Below are 19,868 nucleotides of genomic sequence, written 5' to 3'. Positions count from 1 at the left end.
TTCCTAATTAATCAGATGAATGGAGAAGTGCAGATAAAAAGGGGGACTTGTATATGCACTTCAGAGACTTGACCTGCTACTATGCGGGAAGAAACTATAGCTGGAACACCAAATAAGATAATATCGATGGACAGAGAGAGCATAAAGGTGAATTTGATTCACTCAGGAAATTTTGATCTAGAAAAAATCCACTGGATTTATTACAAAAATACCGACAGACTGTCACATTACCTGGAGAACAATTGGAGTGTACTAACCTGATTAAACGCAAGATTAATGTTCACCAGGACACACAACCAATATACCGGTATGTACCAGCCTATACAGTAGCATGCTCACAATGTACTCTTCCAAATCAATATGTTGATGAAATGTTATAAATGGGTATTATTGAGCCATCAGTCTCCTGTGGAATGCCCCATTATTTTTTGTGCCCAAACAAAATGGAAAAATGCATGTTGTATACAATTACCATCAACTAAACCAACACACAATTCCAGACAGGTTTCCTATGACATTGGTAAGTGACGCTTGCAAAATATTGGACGAGAAAATAATGTATTTTCCACGATCAATTTGTTTAATGACTATTATCAACTTTCACTCGATCAGGAGTCATGAAAATACACTGCTTTCTCCACAAATACAGGGCATTACCAATATAAAAGAATGCCAATGGGGTTAAGGAGAGCACCAGGCACATTCCAACAATTAATGAATTGTGTACTATCTGGAATGTTAGAAAATGGTATATCTGTGTACTGTGGGATCATAATTGCAACACACACGATAAATGAACATCTACAGAAATTAGACCAGCTCCTAATCCAGTTAGCCAATGCTGGTTTGAAAATTAACCCCCTCGAGCACCATGACACAGTACAAGACATAGTCCTTGCAATCTGAAGAGTAACCGATGATGCACTATAACTCAACTTCCCTATAAATGATCATAGAAACTCTTCCTGTGGCTGAAAGTGCATCAAATTTGGAGGAGTCAAAGGTGTGAGGGTGGCCAGGTCTGAGGGAAATATATGACAACACCCACCAGCCTATCACAAGGACAAGCGGCCTATTTTTAGCTCAGTGTCCTCTCAGCAGTCAGACTAGGAGGGTGTGTGAGAGTACAGCTGGCCATCTTCTTCCTCGTTTTCTATTACTTCACCATCCATACATTAAGTGTGTTATAGTGATATTATGTTATATATAATGCAGTGTGCTAGTGAAGAAGGTGTGTAAGTGTTATTTATATATTTTCAGAGAAATCCAAATTTGAAATATCATAACCAATTGTGATCATTCCCCTGCTATACACTGAAACAAACCACGATGGCAGGCAAGGGCTTATCGGAGGAGGAGTACTAGAAATACCTGTTCAGTGAGATGGAAAGTGAGGAAGAAAGTGACAAAGAATCTGGGATTGTGAATATGAGTGACTGGAGTGAGGAGGAGAGAGGGAGAGGAAAGGGAGAGCTAAATCCTCCCCCCTGGGGACTAGATAAATACAAAGCTGCTGTCAAGGCCACGGTGATTAGCACAACCACAGCCAGTGACACCATCACAACTACCTCCACCACAACCACCTCCACCACTACCATCTCCACCACAATCATCCCCACCAAAAGCACCTCCACCACAACCATCTCCACCACAACAATCTCCATCACCATGGTCACCTGAACCTTCATCCACCCAACCATCATCAATGCAATCATCACACACACACACACACACACACACTGTGATCATACCTTTCCTCCATCACAACCATCTCCACCACAACCATCTCCATCACCACAATCACCTGAACCTTCATCCACCCTACCATCATCAACACACACATACACACACACACACACACACACACACGCGCGCTGTGATCGTACCTTTCCTCCTCTCTGCAACTCCATCTCCTCTCAAGAAACATTTTATTTTTATTTTTTTTTTAAATAACAGAACGAAGGAAGGAAAAACAAATAGGGAAAAAAATTAATCCATACACCAGATTACTGGTGTCCTCTGTTCATAAAATATCTGTAACAGACTTGAACAGTTGTAGGTTGAAATTTGGAGGAAAACAACTCTGGGGAAGCGAGTTCCAGAGAGATGCAGTTCGGGGAATGAAAGAATTCTGATAGGCAGAAGTTCTGCAATATGGTTCAGTGACATTCCAGTCATGAGCGCTACCAGATGCCCGTGTAGCACGAGGGAAGGCATGGAGAGGCGGCACCATGGATGCAACTTCGTCTGAGCATTTGCCAAAAAAAAATCTGTAAAATAATGCAAGGGAGGCAACATTCCTTCTTACTTGCAGGGGAGGTAGTTTATATGTAATGGCAGGGTTGTTAATGATTCTAACAGCTTTATTCTGAATTTTGTCTAGTTGTCTTAATGCAACCTCTCCACAACCATTCCACAAGGGTGAGCAATATTCAAGCTGAGAGTGCACATGACTCTTATAAATTATAGCTAACTGCTCATCGGCGAAGAAGTTACGGACTCTGTACAATAATCCAAGTTTCTTTGAGGCGGTTTTAGCAAGTGATCTGACATGAGAGGTCCAGCTGAGGGCACTGTTAAGTGAGACACCAAGAATTTCAATATTTTTGGAGATGGGAATATTAGTAGCACTGAAGGTAATCCACGAATCTGGTAATATCTGTCTATTAGTAAACTGTATATATTTAGTTTTACTAGCATTAAAAGAGACAAGGTTGTTTTGTCCCCATTCACTGATTGTAGATAGATCTTGATTTATGGAGATGGCTGTACTGAGTTGAGAGGTAGAGATATTAGACTTTGTAAATGGATGTCTGAGTGTGAATGAACTATGTAGTGTTGAGTCATCTGCATATGAGTGAATGGGATTGTGAGTGACAGATAAGAGATCATTAATATGAACCAGAAATAGGGTTGGCGCCAGAACTGATCCCTGCGGCACGCCGGCGTTAATTGAGTGGAAATTTGAATATACATCATCTACTTTTACTCTTATTTTCCTGTCACTAAGATAAGAAGAAATCAAGGGAACAAAAAACGTTAGTCCATAGCAAGGGAGTTTGGACAGCAGGGAACGGTGCCATACTCTGTCGAAAGCTTTAGAGATATCAAGAGCTACTGCATGAGTTTCTCCAAAAAGATCAATTGACTGATGGATGGTATGAGTTAAGAGATTGAGTATGTCAGTGGTGGATCTTTCGTGGCGAAAACCGTATTGTCTATCACTAATTAAGTTGTTGAATTCAAGATGTTTAACAATATGCTTATTAATTAAAGTTTCAAATACCTTACCAAGAGAAGATGTGACAGCTATTGGTCTGTAATTGGAGGGGTCAGACGAATTTCCTTTCTTCGGAACTGGGTGGATATTGGCTTCTTTCCATGAATTTGGGAATAAAGAAGTACGTATGCATAGTCTGAATAATTTAGCTAGGACAGAGGCAAGTTCAGGGGAACACTTTTTCAAAACAATTGGCGGAATTCCATCTGGGCCTGGAGCTTTGTTGGTAGGTAAATTGTCTAGGATGGATTTTACAAATCTTGTCTGTATTTTAAGTGGGGCAATTTCGGGAGAATCAAGTTCCAGTACTGAGACATTCTGGCTGGTATCATCTATGGTAGAGTTTCTTGCAAAGGTACTAGCAAAGATATCAGCTTTCCCAAGTGGGTCATTTGTACTATTGCCATCTGAAGATTTTAGTGGGGGAATGGAAGATGACTTGTTAAAGTTATTATTGAAAGAATTAAGAGTTGACCAGAATATTCTATTGTCATTAGGGTTGTTAAGTAGCTTTGATGCTTGCTTTTGAAGAAAGTTTGATTTAGATAGATTTAATACAGCTCTTGCATGATTTCTAGCAATTTTAAATTGGGAGAGTGATTCAGATGTTTTTTATTTTAAGTAAGAGTTACAACACTGCTAGAAGATGTGAGTAACTAGCTTAATTGTCTACTGTTGTATACTATTGTACTGTATGGTATAAAATGTGTGTTTACTATATACCCTCATGGGGAAAATGTAGTGCATTTCATTGCAATTCTCTCAGTCATTTTACTCGTAAAGGTCACATAAAAAATCTGAAGAAGCCTGATCGAGCTGATTTTTTCTTATTCATACTTTTGTAAAGCAAAGTTACCTATATGTGCAACTAATTACTTTGGGAAAAGTTCCAGAAGACGAACATAGCCTATGGGCCAAAGCGTACGTGCTGTTACTGCGCGCAACCCATCGTAACTTTTCAAAATTCAGTTTCTCAATAACGATAAAGGATATAACACTGTGAATTTTATCATGGGCTTCCTTAACCTTTGGGCTAAAAAAATGGATATAATATACATATATGTTTGTTACAGTGTCACTAATAACATATGAAATAATAAACAAATCAGACGTTCTTAGGCGATTTTTAAAGATTTTTCGGTATAACTTTAGAAGTAACCAACGTTACCAATTTTCATTATATTACGTCCCTGAACTATTCTAACTAAGACTTACCTTTTAAGTCTAGTTTGAGTTGGGGGAGCAAATTTTGTAGGGGTAGTCATGTAGTGGCTTAGGTTACGCTATCGCTCAGTAGCGGATGAATGTCTCGTCATATTGGCTGGTGCAGATGTGTGCACTCGGTCTATGTCAGGCCTTAGGTTAGGTTAGGTTGGGTTAGGTTTGGTTAGTTTAATGCAAAATAGTGTGTTTTTAATTAATTTTGATCTTGATTTTGGGGGATAAACCCACTTTTGGAAATCTTACTCAAAATTCCAAAAGGGGGATTTTCCCGCCAAAATGAAGGTCAAAACTAATTAAAACACAGTATTTTGCATTGGAAAACATAAAAATAATAAGAAAAGAAAACGTTGGTTACTTCTAAAAATTTTCTGTTTTTTCGAATTACTCGAAAACTATTGGACATATCATATCTCAACCAGGTTCATTTGAATCTCGTGAAATTCTGCATATAGACATTTCCTTTGCAACTGTGGATCATGGGAAAAATTTTTCACAGTGATGTTGGAATGTTGTTGGAAGTTAGTTTTCACCGGAATACGGTTTATTCTCACTTCATTTCTGTACATTTATTCATGGTTATTTATTTATTTATTTTGCTTTTCTGATAGAATAAACATCAGCATAGATGATGGACTACGATTTATAACATTATAAATATTTTTCGAGGATAAAATTAGCCTTAGAATTTTATTCCCTTCCGTGCGAGCAGAAGCAGCCTGAGGGGTTTTGGTTCTGTGGGGGTGCATGGAAACTTACTGGAAACTAATGGTGTGCAAAAGGGTTAAATGAAGAGACGGAATGGGACACAAGAGTTGGAGAGTATTGTATATGACAATAATATTAGAGCAGAGAGAGTGTGGCTATGAGCAGTTTTCCACAAGGGTGAGGGATGTAATTCCACCTTGTTTAGTGTTTGTGATTACTGGGTGCAAAAGAGTTTACGTGGTATGAGAGATAGACTCCGAAATAATGCTCCTTTCGTGACTGTGGTGTGTCAATGAGAGATTGTAGAGATTGTCAGGTGAGAATGGATTGATTTTGCTGGAGAGTTCATTGGGTGTGTATGTGTGCGGGGGGGGGGGAGTTTTGTTTTTTGAGGTACTTGGTATTTGCATGTGGTTGGGGTATGGATTGGTTGGAGAAAGTTAAGGGAGCTGTTGCCTCTCCAATCACTGAGTGGCTCTCCCTCAGGGCAAGTTAGTGTTTTATACACTATGTTGTGGAATTTAATGCTATAAGGTAGTGAGATTTTGTAAGTAAAGGAAGAGGATATTCATAGTCACTAGCGTACAGTAATGACAGTGATTAGATGGATGTGTAATGTTCCTTGAATGTGAGGCCTGGGGAGTTAGGACTGCGACTGAAGAGTTGAGAGGAACGATGGGACTTCAGTGTACTGGTGTTGTGATGAGAAGAGGTAGACTGAGATGGTTTGGGCATGTTGATTTGATTGAGGATGGCAGCTGAGTGCAGAAGGTGAGAAGTATGAACTTCGGTGGAAGGGTTGCAAGAGCCAAACCAAAAAAAAGACCTGGGATATTCATGAAGGCTGTGTTAACATAAACTTGGACAACCATTATAAGTTCTGTTCTACAATAAAATTTACCAGATCTCTAAATGATGTCCTGCTTCACCTACTTCAACATGTGACTGCACACACACACACACACACACACACACACACACACACACACACACACACACACACACACACACACAGGGTTCCCACTCTCTGGTCAGCAAAAATTTCCCTGACTTTTCCAGGAATTTTGACAAAATTCCAGGTATATTTTTCATACATTGCTAAGTAAATTTTCAAGTGTAATTTACCACTTTTTTAATGTGGCCTCCAATTACTCTTGAGTAAATTTTTACATCTATAGTGATTTACACATTAGTGTACTTCTTTAATTTCCCACATTATCCAAGCGTAAAATGTCCCCTTCCAGCCACACCGACAAGCCTTGTATCAGAGCCAAAACTGTAGAGATACTGATGAATAAAAATAAAGATATCCTTTACAGCAAAGAATACTTGATTGTTTCTAAAATGATACAATGTTTCCACAATGATACAAGGCTTTCTCCATTTTTTTATTTTTTTAAGGACTTCATAATATTTAAATTTAAAAAAAAGCACAACATCGTTAAGATACTGAGTATTAAAATCAAGATTTACAACTTCTCTTGAAAACCATCATACTCGTTATACTGATGTAAACCCTGCTGATACTTGTAGGTTACAAAACTGACTTTGAATAGTAAATATTACCTTCTTGCAACAAAACTGACTCTTTGAAGACATAAGGTACAAAACTGACTTTACATATGACTAATAAGTAATACGTTTTGCAACAAAACTGACTCTTTGAAGACATAAGGTACAAAACTGAATTTATGCATGACAAGTAATAACTTTTGGGAACAAAACTGACTCTTTGAAGACATAAGGTACAAAACTGACTTTGCATATGACCAGTAGGTACTGTAATACCTTTTTTGCAACAAAACTTACTCTTTGAGGACTGACTAGAACCTTATCAGTTGAAGCAATAAAACTACTAAACCAATCCAATCTCCTTGCTTATTTCTCTCCTTATTCAAGTTTCTTTAACTCCTCTATTTCTCTGACTGCCTTCTCCTGGACTGGAATTTCTTTCTTCTGGATTTCTTCTGCTCTTTGTCTGGCAGCATTTTATTTCACGAGTTAAGGCTTTCATCACAGCAGCATCTGCTTTCTTTTCTGCTTCTTTTGCTTTCTTGTCTGCAGTACTAATAAGTCTCCTAGAAATAGTTTCGAGTTCCTGTTTCTTCTTTTTGGCTGCAGAAAGTTCTTCCTGAAGAGCCTTTCATTTTCTTCCTTTCTTAGTTTGTTCTTTTTCAGATTTCTTCTCCAAGATGCAACTTGTATCTGTTGTAAGCATGACTGCAAGAAAACAACAGTTTGTCAGTGATCACCAAATCTGCCACCTGTATCTTTTGGGCTGACAGGGAACTGTATAGGACTACATAATGGATAGATAGATAAATAGATAGATAGAGAGACAGATAGAAGCAGGAAGTCAAATGATGAGAAGGTGTTGTGTCTGCGAGAAGCGAGCAGCGCTAAACATGCTTACACGGAGGAAAGCTGACGACAGCGGCCAGTAAGGAGATGATGCAGTTAGCTGTCAGCAGTCCTCTCGTGAGAAAGGTCTGGTTGCCATGAGGAACATACGTGACACATCCTTACTACACCAGATTTTAGGAAAGAGAGTTTAGAAGGAGACAAGCGACCCTAGAGAGAGGTCGAGACGGAGATTAGCCTTAGAACAGAGAGAGAGAGAGAGATAGCGAGACAGGGAGGTAGCTACCCAGGACTTATACTATTATACCTGTTTAATATTTCCAAGACAAATAAAAATAGTCCCATACTATTCTTTACCTCTCCCTTTCACTACATGACATCTGGTGGGGAAACTACTACAAGATATAAAAGCCGCTCGACCACAAGTCTAAAATATACGCCTCTACAAGCAAATACAAAGTCGCTGCTTTATGATACAAAGTCTTTATGACATTTGGTAGCAGCGAACGTATACGAACCTCGTCTACGAATCAACATTAAACTCCTACAAAATATTAAGATTGAAAAGAACCAAAAATATAAGATCCTGACAGTATTCTCTCCATCATGCCCCCTCCGTCTCCCAGATCATTACGCTGATGCAGAGGTCAAGAGATCACTCGACGCCTTGCAAGTAGCTTAACGACAAACCAGCAAATCTGCGGACATCGTCTCCGAATTAAAAGCAAATTTCTACAAAAGCAACCGAGACTACAAGATTAGCTTCAGTTCTACAAAGTCTACAGCCATCTACAATCAACTACAGCCATCTACAATCAACTACAATTAACAACTCTACGTCGTCTGTATAATCTTCTACACGCACCTACAAGTAGCGGCAGTCTTCATCCCACAACGAGTAAATCACAAGAAAAAAGGACCAAGAATACGTCAAGAAAGAAAGAAAACAAACAAACAAACAAACGAAGAGTGAGAGACGACTCACAACTCATAACCACCAGACCTCACCCTCCTCTCTCTGCTACATCCACCAAACCCCCACCGCTTACGCAGGTGTGAAGAGGTCAATGCACGCAGCAAAACACCAAGTCCATATTTACAGCTCATCTTACTCACTCGTCTTCACTCAAGTTACTCATCGCTACTCATTCACTCACCACAGCTACCAGTGTGGGAAGCCGACGTCACCATGTGCTGAGACGACAACACGCCAATCAACCCGCGAAGGACAACGCTATCACCACGTGCAACACCACTCACACCATTTTCCCACCACGGTAAAAATTAGTGAGTTACATAGTTACTTCATTTATACAATACACAGTGATAGACAATAAGCTTCTGCACAAACATAAAAAACGTGCTGTATAGTTACAGTTTAAATACACATACTTACTTCAATTATCTGCATAACTCAAACACTAAATAATCACCAACAATAAATATTCTACACTGTATATATTCATTCATTTATTATAACATTTATTTACTACCAACGAGTGTTACCATTTATACCTACGTAAAATACGTGTTTCATACATACAACTATACATTAATTATATCTACAAAGTAATAAAGAAAATATACAATCACAGTTACTCAGTGAGCAATTAAAAGAACTGTATTAAACATTTATTAATTAAAGCTACCTAGTGGAAACAGACAAATTAAGTTACAAGGTAACCTAGAGAAGAAAAAAATGGCCAACACAAATGCCGTTAGCAAGAGTGAACATCTTCAACACAATCGTGAAGACAATGATTTCCACACAGTGCTGACACACATATTACTCACGATAGGTACAGGTGAACAACAAGTCAGTGTGTATAGTTAATACTGTATATAGTGTATATATATATTTTATATAAAATAACAAAATATGGGACTATATAATATCATTTTATAATCTCTGTGCAATATAAACTAAACTTTAAAAAAGTATCTCAAGGAAATTAGCCAGCAATTAGGTAACCATGAACAACATGGAAAAAAGTGTACACAAGCAAAGAAAAACAAACTATAGAAAATCAATACATACAAAAAAAGAAAGAAAGAAAAGTAAGAAAGAAAAAAAGAGAAATAGAGTAAGATCACATAACAAACAAATGAAAATAAGTGTAAATGTTACTACATAAGTCAAAATACCACGTAAACTACAAACAAAAAAGCAAATTGTTGTCTCCACATACAAGTGGCACGACACATCATCACTATCATCGACCGCAGCATATGTTAGGACTGCAGTTATTACAATTATGTTACTCCATATTATAATTATGTAACTACAAACAATATGTACCAATTTATGTGACAGTTGCATTAACAAGATGTAACTTTTATGTAACTTTAACTACAATTATGTACCTACAAACGATATGTAACAATTATGTAACGACAAACGATTGCATTATGTTACACTTTGCCAATTATGTAACAGTTGCATTAACAAGATGTAACTTTTATGTAACTTTAACAACAATTATGTACCTACAAACGATATGTAACAATTATGTAACGACAAAACAGTTGCATTAACAAGATGTAACTTTTATGTAACTACAATTATAAGGCCAACACAATTATGCATTAACACAATATTTAGTAACAATGCATAAAATGTTACAATTATGTAGTACCACAATGTTAGTACAATATTATAAGTCATACAATTATAGCACAATTCTGTATTACCAGTATCATCATACAAGTTAGGTGAAATATTAGACATTACTAAAGTGATAACTCAAATATGTAATGTATAACCTAGCAGTATTACCATTGCACAATTATATGCGTACGTCTGTTGTACATGCACGTCTTACAAGTGTTATACAACAACCATTGCATTTATTCAAATATGTATTCAACTTATTTAAAATGTAATATTACTGAATAATCACTATTTACTATGAATAATATATGTATACAATATTCATACAATTATGTTACTTTACAATATTATGTATTTCACTTAATTAGCTTATAAGTTCATTATAATGTGTATGTAGTATGTATTAATATATTATAACTATTAAATGTCGATGGTACGCCATTTTCGCGCGGCCGAGCAAATATAGGACTACATAATGGATAGATAGATAAATAGATAGATAGAGAGACAGATAGAAGCAGGAAGTCAAATGATGAGAAGGTGTTGTGTCTGCGAGAAGCGAGCAGCGCTAAACATGCTTACACGGAGGAAAGCTGACGACAGCGGCCAGTAAGGAGATGATGCAGTTAGCTGTCAGCAGTCCTCTCGTGAGAAAGGTCTGGTTGCCATGAGGAACATACGTGACACATCCTTACTACACCAGATTTTAGGAAAGAGAGTTTAGAAGGAGACAAGCGACCCTAGAGAGAGGTCGAGACGGAGATTAGCCTTAGAACAGAGAGAGAGAGAGAGATAGCGAGACAGGGAGGTAGCTACCCAGGACTTATACTATTATACCTGTTTAATATTTCCAAGACAAATAAAAATAGTCCCATACTATTCTTTACCTCTCCCGTCACTACATGACATCTGGTGGGGAAACTACTACAAGATATAAAAGCCGCTCGACCACAAGTCTAGAATATACTTCTCTACAAGTAACTACAAAGTCTTTATGACACTGTAGATGAGCCTAACTGCTTTCGGACTGAGTTCTTGAAGATTTGGGTTAAGTGCCTCTTTCTTGACTGAAAACCCCCTCTCTACTGCAGCTGGACTGTGTGAAACAGTGAGAAGAATCTGCATCACATGCCACAGATTCTGGAACTCTTCACCTTGCAACTTCTCATGTAAGAAGGAATCCGATCTGATTTCTGCTTCCTTGAAAGTAGGAAATTGTTCTGGATAAGTCTTCCTTGCATTAGAGATGAGCTTCTTGAACTGTGATAGTACAGTATCCCCATTAGCTGTCGTGAGCCATGTCTCCTGCTGCTACCTGCTTATCTGGCTGTGATACATCCAATATGGCAATCTTCCAAGAGGTGTTTGCTTTGTGGCAGCATCTGGATCTGACACCATGATTTTGGGATCTAAGCTTGACATTTTCCTTGCCAAACTGTACTTTAAAGGGCCTCTCTCCTGGATTTTTGAAACAACAGTTGCTAGCATAACTCCACACTCTCTTCTGAATTCCTGTTCTTTTAGAGGACTAAGCTTCTTTTCTTTGGCAGCTTTGTCCAAAGCTGCCTTTGCTGCAAATCCAATCTCAATGTCTCCTGCTGCTACCTGCTTATCTGGCTGTGATACATCCAATATGGCAATCTTCCAAGAGGTGTTTGCATTTTCAAGTTCTTCCTTTTCATAAACTTCCTCATCAATGTTTCCAGTACTGTCTGTACTTCTGATGTGATGAATGGTAGTAGAGGAGCATCTGACTGGAGTAATTGGAGGTAAGGCTGCATGATGGATGCTGTAGAAATGAAGAATGCCAATCTTGCACTTGTGAGGCAATTCTGAACAGAAGACCACACTGCTTTGAATAAGTGTGAGTTAGGAACCTGAATTTTTGGCTTCTTCCTTGTCTTTTTCATGTAAGTAACTACATGAGGCCAGATTTCCAAGGTTCTTTCTGCCACTTTCTTGTCTTCCAACCATCTGTGACCACAAAAAAAAAAAAACAGTGGAAAGACATCAGTTTTGGTGATATTGATGAAATCTCTCTTTGCTGGTGATTCATGGAAGAGGCTATACAAAGCATTCAAAAGGCTGTCAACTTTCCAGTTTGTTTTGACCATGCCACTCCTGAAAGCTCCTTGAACCACATGAAGGCTGCAAGATCCCACTTCCAACAGATCAGGATACTGTTCATTTGATCTCCTTTCTTCTGCAATACTTCCTAAGAGTTTCCAGTAAACATATGGTCCATCCATGGATACCTGTGCCAGTTTCTTGACATCTAAGTCCTTTGTGGCTTCAGTGAAGTTCCTTTTCATGTCATCAGCTCTAATGTGGCCAAGAAAGGTAGAGGTAAGGTATCTGGTTAAACAAGGCGCTTGCTTTAAGTCTTCCAGAAGTAGTTCTTGAAAGTATGGTGCAATCCCAAATTAGATGAGGTATGACAACTTGGTGTAACTGCACCTGACGTTCTGAGCTATACTGCTATCTGGGAACATTGCTTTCAAAACATCTGCAATGTCATGAGCTGAATTGAAGGAGAAGTGAGACATGACAGATTTCAAAGCCCAGATGATTTCTGGCTTCTGTAGGACATTAGTCTGCAAAAAAGGAGCCACAGAGCCTTGTTGCTTTCTTCCAGAAGCAGAAAAGGAGTCAGGTAAATCTTCCTTTCTTTCTTAGAGAGCAGATCCTTCCCCAGTTTCCTCCCTAAAAAATTTCTTTACTGAAGGACTCTTGGCATGATGCATGGCACTTTGGTGTTTTTTTCCTTGAGAATGACTCTTCAGAGCAGGTTCTCCCATATTTGACAGAGAGAATGATTTCCTGCACAATTTGCATCTGGTCTTTGTATTGTCTAACTGTTCAGGTACCAACCCGTCTTTATATTCCTCCCTGCTCATCCACTCCACATTGAACCTGCTAGCCATTGTTTAAGTATTCCTTAACATTTTAAATAAGGAACATATTTGAGTAAATGATATACTCATATGTCCCCGAAAGTAGAAAAAAAAGTATTACCAAAGAAGTGAAGAGAAACTTGAAGAGAACCAAGCCAACCAACACTGAGATACTGTAAGGCGTGTAGAATAGCTTCCATAATCTCAAATTATACCAGCTCTGGAGGCAAGGGGTGCCAAACCCTTTCAGCCAAACATCCTTTGTTCTGTCCTTTTTGAAATTTTTGATGGGTAACATGACTAAAAGATTAAAAATTGATTAGTAAAAATCACCCTGATTTATTCATTACTGAGGAGTGAAGCTGCCATAGCCATTTAGTTTACAATTAATCTTAGCTTGTACACATGGAACAAAATAATTAAAAATGCACCTTAGCATAAACCTCAATTTTCACCAAAAACTTCCCTGACTTTTCTATTATATTTTTAAAAATTACAAAATTGCTTGACTTTTCTCTGACTGGATTTTTTTTTTCAGTTTTCCAGGTTTTCCAGAGGCGGTGGGAACCCTGCACACACATGGGAGAAGTGGCCATCTTACAGGGAACAAGAGGTGGTATGGTGAGGCAGAGACATGGGAGAACTAAAAGAGGATTTAACCCTTTCGCGTGAGGATAAGTTTCATAAGTTTTCTGTGCTGTGACGAGCAGGCTTTTCTCCCCTCCCCCCCGGCTGCTGTGCGCTCCAAAAATGTGTATTCTTGGCTTATTTTCACCAATCAAACATAATTATCTTGCCACAAAACCCACATATTCCTATTCGTCAATGTTTACTCTATACGATAAGCAAGAAAAAAAATCTATCTATCTATCTATAGCCCGGCGCCCTAATCCCGCAAAGGGTGGCCGCAGACAAAACGCCTCCAAGTCGCTCTGTCACCCACCATTTGACTACCCTCCCCCCAACTCACTCCCCCCTCCCTCATATACCTCTCAACTCCATCCCTCCACCTCATCCTCGGTCTACCCCTCCCTCTCACTGCCTCTACCTCACCTACATACACCCTCTTAGTCAGTCGTTCATTCTCCATTCTCTCCACATGCCCAAACCACCTCAGTGTATCTCTCCTAATCTTCTCAACCACTTCCACCCCACAACGTTCCTTCACTTCTTCATTCGTCAACCTGTCCCTCCATGTCACTCCACATGCTCCTTTCAAGTAACTCATTTCCACTGCTCTCACTCTTGACTTTTTCCCCTCTTGCAAGGTCCACGCCTTGCTTCCATACGTCAGGGTAGGGATCACAGTACTATCATGCAGTGACTTCTTAACTTCCATATTCACCTCCCTATTTCTCATCACTGCTTTCAGTGAACCAACAACCTTCCTTCCCTGCTGTACCCTTTCATGCACTTCATCCCCCAAATTTCCAGTCCTTACTCATCACACTACCCAAGTACTTGAATGCACTCACATTCTCCTCATCCTCACCATCCAACCTCACTGTACATTCTGTGACTTCATTCCTCTCAAACACCATAACTTTACTTTTGTTTACATTAACTTTCATCTTCCTCCTCCTTCACACTGTCCCAAACTCATTCACCAAACCTTGCAACTCCCATTCAACTTCACTCAACAATGCTGTATCATCAGCAAACAGCAACACAGGAATCTTCCAAATCTCACTCTCATTCATTAGAGCCACCCCCACATCCACTGCCCTACATTGCACCTCCTTTACAACCCCATCCATGTATATATTAAACAGCCATGGAGACATCACACAACCTTGTTTCAGTCCTACATTGAGATCAAAGAACTCAGCTCACCATCCACTCGCACCTTAGCCGTAGCTCCTTCGTACATACTCTTCACAGCACTCAACAATTTCCCCTCCACTCCATATATTCTTAATACCTTCCACATACCTTGCCTATCTATTCTGTCATAAGCTTTCTCCAAGTCCTTGAAGGCAGCATACACTTTCCCTTCTCTAGATACTTCTCCATTAAACATCTTAGAACAAATATCTGATCTACACACCCTTTTCCCTTCCTAAATCCCCCTTGTTCTTCTCCAACTAGCTCCTCTGTCATAGGCCTAACCCTATCAATGAGTATTCTACCATATATTTTACCAGCCACACTAGGAAGGCAAATACCCCAGTGGTTACCACATACTTCTCTCTCCCCATTTCCTTTGTATAAAGGAACAATTATACCTGATTTCCAGTCCACTGGAACATTTCCCTCTTCCCAAGCCAATCTACACAACTTCCATATCCACTTCACAACAATCTCACCCCCATACCTCAGCATTTCACCACACACTCCGTCAATTCCTGGGGCCTTTCCCAACTTTATCTTCATTGCTTCCACTACTTCCGCCCTACTGATCTCTTCCTCCCTCCTCTCATCTCTTCTTCTCCCAGCCATTCCCCAACCACTTATACTCGCACTGCTTTCACTTTCTACATTCAACAAATCCTCAAAGTGCTCCTTCCATCTCCTCATTTTCTCTCTCTTCTCCACCAACAATCTATTATTCATATCTTTCACTCCCCTACTATTTTCCCTTTCACACTGCCTTACTTTCTTTACCTCCTTCGAAAACAATTTCTTACTCTCCCTCCATTTCACACTCAGATTCCTCCCAAACTCTTCATTCACTTTCTTCTTACTCTCCTTCACCAGTCTCTTCACCTCCCTTCTCCTGCTTACATATACCTCTCTCTTCTCTCTCTCATCTTGTCCCCTACCTTTGCTCGCTAACCATTCACTATATGCCTTCTTCTTTTGTTCCACAGCTCGTTTCACCTCATCATTCCACCATGCTGTCCCTTGCACACCCTTGCATCTCTTCCTCACTCCACAAACCACCTCACACGCAGCGCCTATCTCTTCCGTGAATATCTTACATACATCTTCCACCCCTTCCATCTGCTCTAGCTCATACTTTCCCAATCTTTCTTGCACTATGCTCTTATACGAGTACTCTGCCATTTTCTCACTCTCTTGCAATTACTCCACTCTTGTCAGAGGAGCTGTTTCCTCCTGCCTTCCCCTTCGTCTCCTCAACCATTTTCTTTGCAGCTTTACCTTGGCCATCACTAAGTGATGGTCAGAGACTCCATTCCCCCACGCTCTCCAAACTCTTGCATCCAACACTTGTCTTCTCATTCGCTCATCCACACACACATAGTCTATCATTGCCTTTCATTCAACAGGCTTACTATCCATCCTCCTCATTACTCTCCATGTATACAGGTGGATCATCTTATGGCGAAAGTAGGTGTTGGCTATTGCCAACCCCTTACCAGCACAGATGTCCACCAAAGCACTACCATTCCCGTCTACTTCAGCTGGCACACCCCACTGACCAACCACTCCATCCTCTCGTACATTCCCAACTTTGCCATTCATGTCTCAAATCAAAAACACTCTTTTGCTCCTCTCAGATTTGTCTATACATGCTTCTATTCTCGCCCAAAACTCACCTTTCACTCTTGCCACTCGGTCCTCTGTCGGAGCCTACACACATACAATCACCCACGCTTGTATACCTACTTTCATCCTCACCCATACAATCCTTGCACCCACTGTTCCATACTCTCATATATTCTCCTTCCACTTCTTGCTTATTATCAGACATACTCCCTCTCTTGCCCTCTCATTCTCATTAACTCCCGCACACCAAAAAAAACATATGTTAAAAATAAAACACATGTTAAGGCTCTCGAAATAAACATTTGGGATCATATATTTCACTTCCCAGCATCATAAGTCGAATGATTACCAATCAATCTCTGCATGTTATACAATCATTCGAAAGAAAATTTTATCAGCTCTCGAATACCGGAGGTCCCAGTTTGATACGAGTTATGGTGTTTGAGTACTAAGTGAAAAAGTAAAACCCATTTCCAACAGACAGCAAATTTTATTATTCTGGGAGCTCTAGCGAAAATCTTTCTTGCCACTGTTATGTTTTTATCATCCTATGCAGAATTTCATTCTCTTTCATTTGAGCCAAAAACGGTGATCCTAGGCCTCATAGTTTTCAAGAAAAATGCAAAAAACTATGGTGTACCCACACCGTGTCGTGACTGTAGCGCAGTTTCCTGCCCTCCTCTAAGCAACTGCATGTATTTCACCAATTCTTTTTACTCTAGATATGCACACTATATTCACATAATTCATTGTCATTATTTTTTATAGTTGAATACTCACATTTGGTAGAGGCAGTGTAGTTGATTAGAAACAGTAGCACACTCTTCATTGGGCCAATGGCTGAAAACGACCAGGAATAACACCAAATTTCTTATTGCAAACACCAAATCTAATAACAACAGTGCCCAATCATTACTGGTATAGTGAAATATGTTGCACGGCCGGGACGGTGTTAAGAGTAGAAATTTAAAGGGACAGAACCGCACAGTACCTTCCCCACTCACAGCTCATTTGGTACTGGATTACCTGTCCACTCTCTTGCTGGTATCGAGACCCACAGTTGCCAACTCATTACTTTTGACGAGGAGCAGTATAGCTATGACGCCTCCAAAAATAACGCCGATCAGCCAAAAAAAATTTCTCTGATAAAAGTTTTTATGCTTTAATGATGACAAAAGCGTCAACAAATATGGTTGCAGTCACACCCATATGACAACAAACGCGTTATCGTGCGTGGAGGGGTTAGGAGAGGAACCAATGAGATTACTAACCATATGAAAGGCAAGAAGAGCAGGCAGGGGAGGGATACGGCTGTCTGTAGCCAACGCCAGTCCCTCAGCAGGTAGGCCCATCCACTGAACAGCATCGTTGCAATACCCCATGTGGTGAACTGTACTATACCGATTATAGTCCTCATCTTTATCTCAGTCACTTCCATCACTGACAAAGTGTGAGTAAGGATCATGTTGTAGAGCTAATGCAAGGGAAACATCACTGGGACATATTTCTTGCTGAGTTAATCTAGGATAAAAAGAGGAACACTGAGACATTCTTGCTGACTTAAGATACTGAAGGAATCACCGACCTAACCCCATTACCTCAGGATATAGAGAGGATCACTGAAATGTCGTTAACTTAAGATATATAGGATCATTGGGATGTATTCCTCTAAGAAATATTGCAACTCTGTAACATCTCTTTTCCTATACCTTACTTTGGATGCTTTCCATGTAGCTGACATTGGATTGCAGTCATCCTCATACTTATGATACACCTTTATGTGCCACCACTTTGACACCGATAGCCTACCTACCATCCAAGTTGAATACACTTAGGTCTGTGTCGTTCAGGAACCATGTGATGGTATTAATCCAAGTGTTTAATAATATATCAGCGAGTCTTCGGGGGGTTAAGGAAAGTATTCAAACTTAGGATTTGGATGTTTAGTATATTTCTTTAAATCAGTAAGACTAGCCAGGTAGCATTCATCCTATAACACACACATTAAAAAAAAAAAAAAAAAAATTGTTGAAGAGCAATGTAATTCATAATGTTACACTGCTTTTATGGTTATTAGCCATAAATGAACCATGGTCCTTGGTTCACTAAACATGAACTCAATAATGTGATGCAAATAATTAATATTGCTGGCTGGAAACTTCAGTGACCATAAAAAATAATACTTTGATTTTTCATTAGTTATTTACTTAGCACGTTACGCTGTAATATACTTTAATATTATACTGCTCTAAAAACAATGGATGAAAATCAACAAAATAAGTTTAGCCCAGCAGGGATTAGACTTGCTACATTATTTTTTCTTACAAAATAAAATCCTCAACCCACCATTTCAATCGTCCCTCCATTCAGTTTATGAACACAGGCAATTATAAAACAATGACGTTTTCTTAATTTGCAATGCAGTCCTGTTGGAAGGACAAAAGAATGAGAACAGAATGAGTTATTTGTCAGGAACCTTTGGAGTCAGGTGCAGAGGAAGACAGACATAGGGGGAAGTGAAGGGATGCTGTGATGTTGATATACATGTGGTAGGAAGTATTAGGAGAACCACCATATGGTGGTTGGGTTACGTGGAGAATACAGTGAATGAGACTGACTAGGAGCGTGCATGAGAATAAGGTGGGAGGGGAATGAGATAGAGAGGATAATTAAGAGAGAATTGTCTTACAGAGAGGGCAGCCAAATGGCAAAATCCAATGTGGCATCAAGGCATTTCACATGTGCCCCCTGCTCCTCCATTTTGGGAACTGGCAATGGATAAACAGATAGATCTTGCCATTAAACTGCATCATTAACATCGATTTCTTTTAAAATCACCTCGGCATTTTTTGAACTTCAAGTAAAAATGGCGTGAATAAAAATGGAATGCCATTGTGTGTTTCATCCTGAAGTAATCACTGGGATGTATCCCAGTCTGCAGGAAGTAGTAAGAGGAAGGTGGGGTGAGTGAGTAAGGGACTGGAGAGACTGGGCATGGGGGTGGGGGAGGCAGTCTTAGATAGTGAGGAAAGTGGAAAATATGACGTGAATGTGTGGACATTACCAAGAATGAATCCTGACTGTAATGATGCTGGGTGCATGGTGCCGAGCAGAAAGCGAGCCACTAGCAGCCAGGACAAGGAGGAAAGCCATGCTGACCCGAGCGCCATGATAGTGTAGATTACTGAAGAGATGGCCACCATTGTCCACCGACCATGCCTGACCAATACAACCACATGTACATTTTTGTAAATTTGCCCAGATCATGAGTTTATAACTAAATAATGCATCATGTGACTGACCCTACTCGTTCACTGCTCATACCTGACCACAGGTACAGTCG

The 19,868-nt window shown here is 39.6% G+C and overlaps 1 protein-coding gene across 1 annotated transcript in view; it reads right to left on the bottom strand.

The window, feature by feature from the left end:
* LOC145406371 (organic cation transporter protein-like) overlaps positions 1–19,868 on the bottom strand; it is a 240,965-nt gene that overhangs the window by 195,402 nt on the left and 25,695 nt on the right. Inside the window, exons 4-5 of the mRNA XM_080277539.1 lie at positions 19,590–19,744; positions 17,797–17,965 (exon numbers count right to left, since the gene is read on the bottom strand). Of these exons, the coding sequence (XP_080133665.1) occupies positions 17,797–17,965; positions 19,590–19,744 (324 nt within the window). The remainder of the gene's footprint in view (positions 1–17,796; positions 17,966–19,589; positions 19,745–19,868) is intronic.

This window comes from Coenobita brevimanus, chromosome 8 (genome assembly GCF_032717465.1).
Source record: "Coenobita brevimanus isolate Jiangsu-jjx chromosome 8, ASM3271746v2, whole genome shotgun sequence".
In the NCBI taxonomy this organism is placed as follows: Eukaryota; Metazoa; Arthropoda; class Malacostraca; order Decapoda; family Coenobitidae; genus Coenobita; species Coenobita brevimanus.
This window is presented reverse-complemented; position numbering and strand designations above follow the sequence as displayed.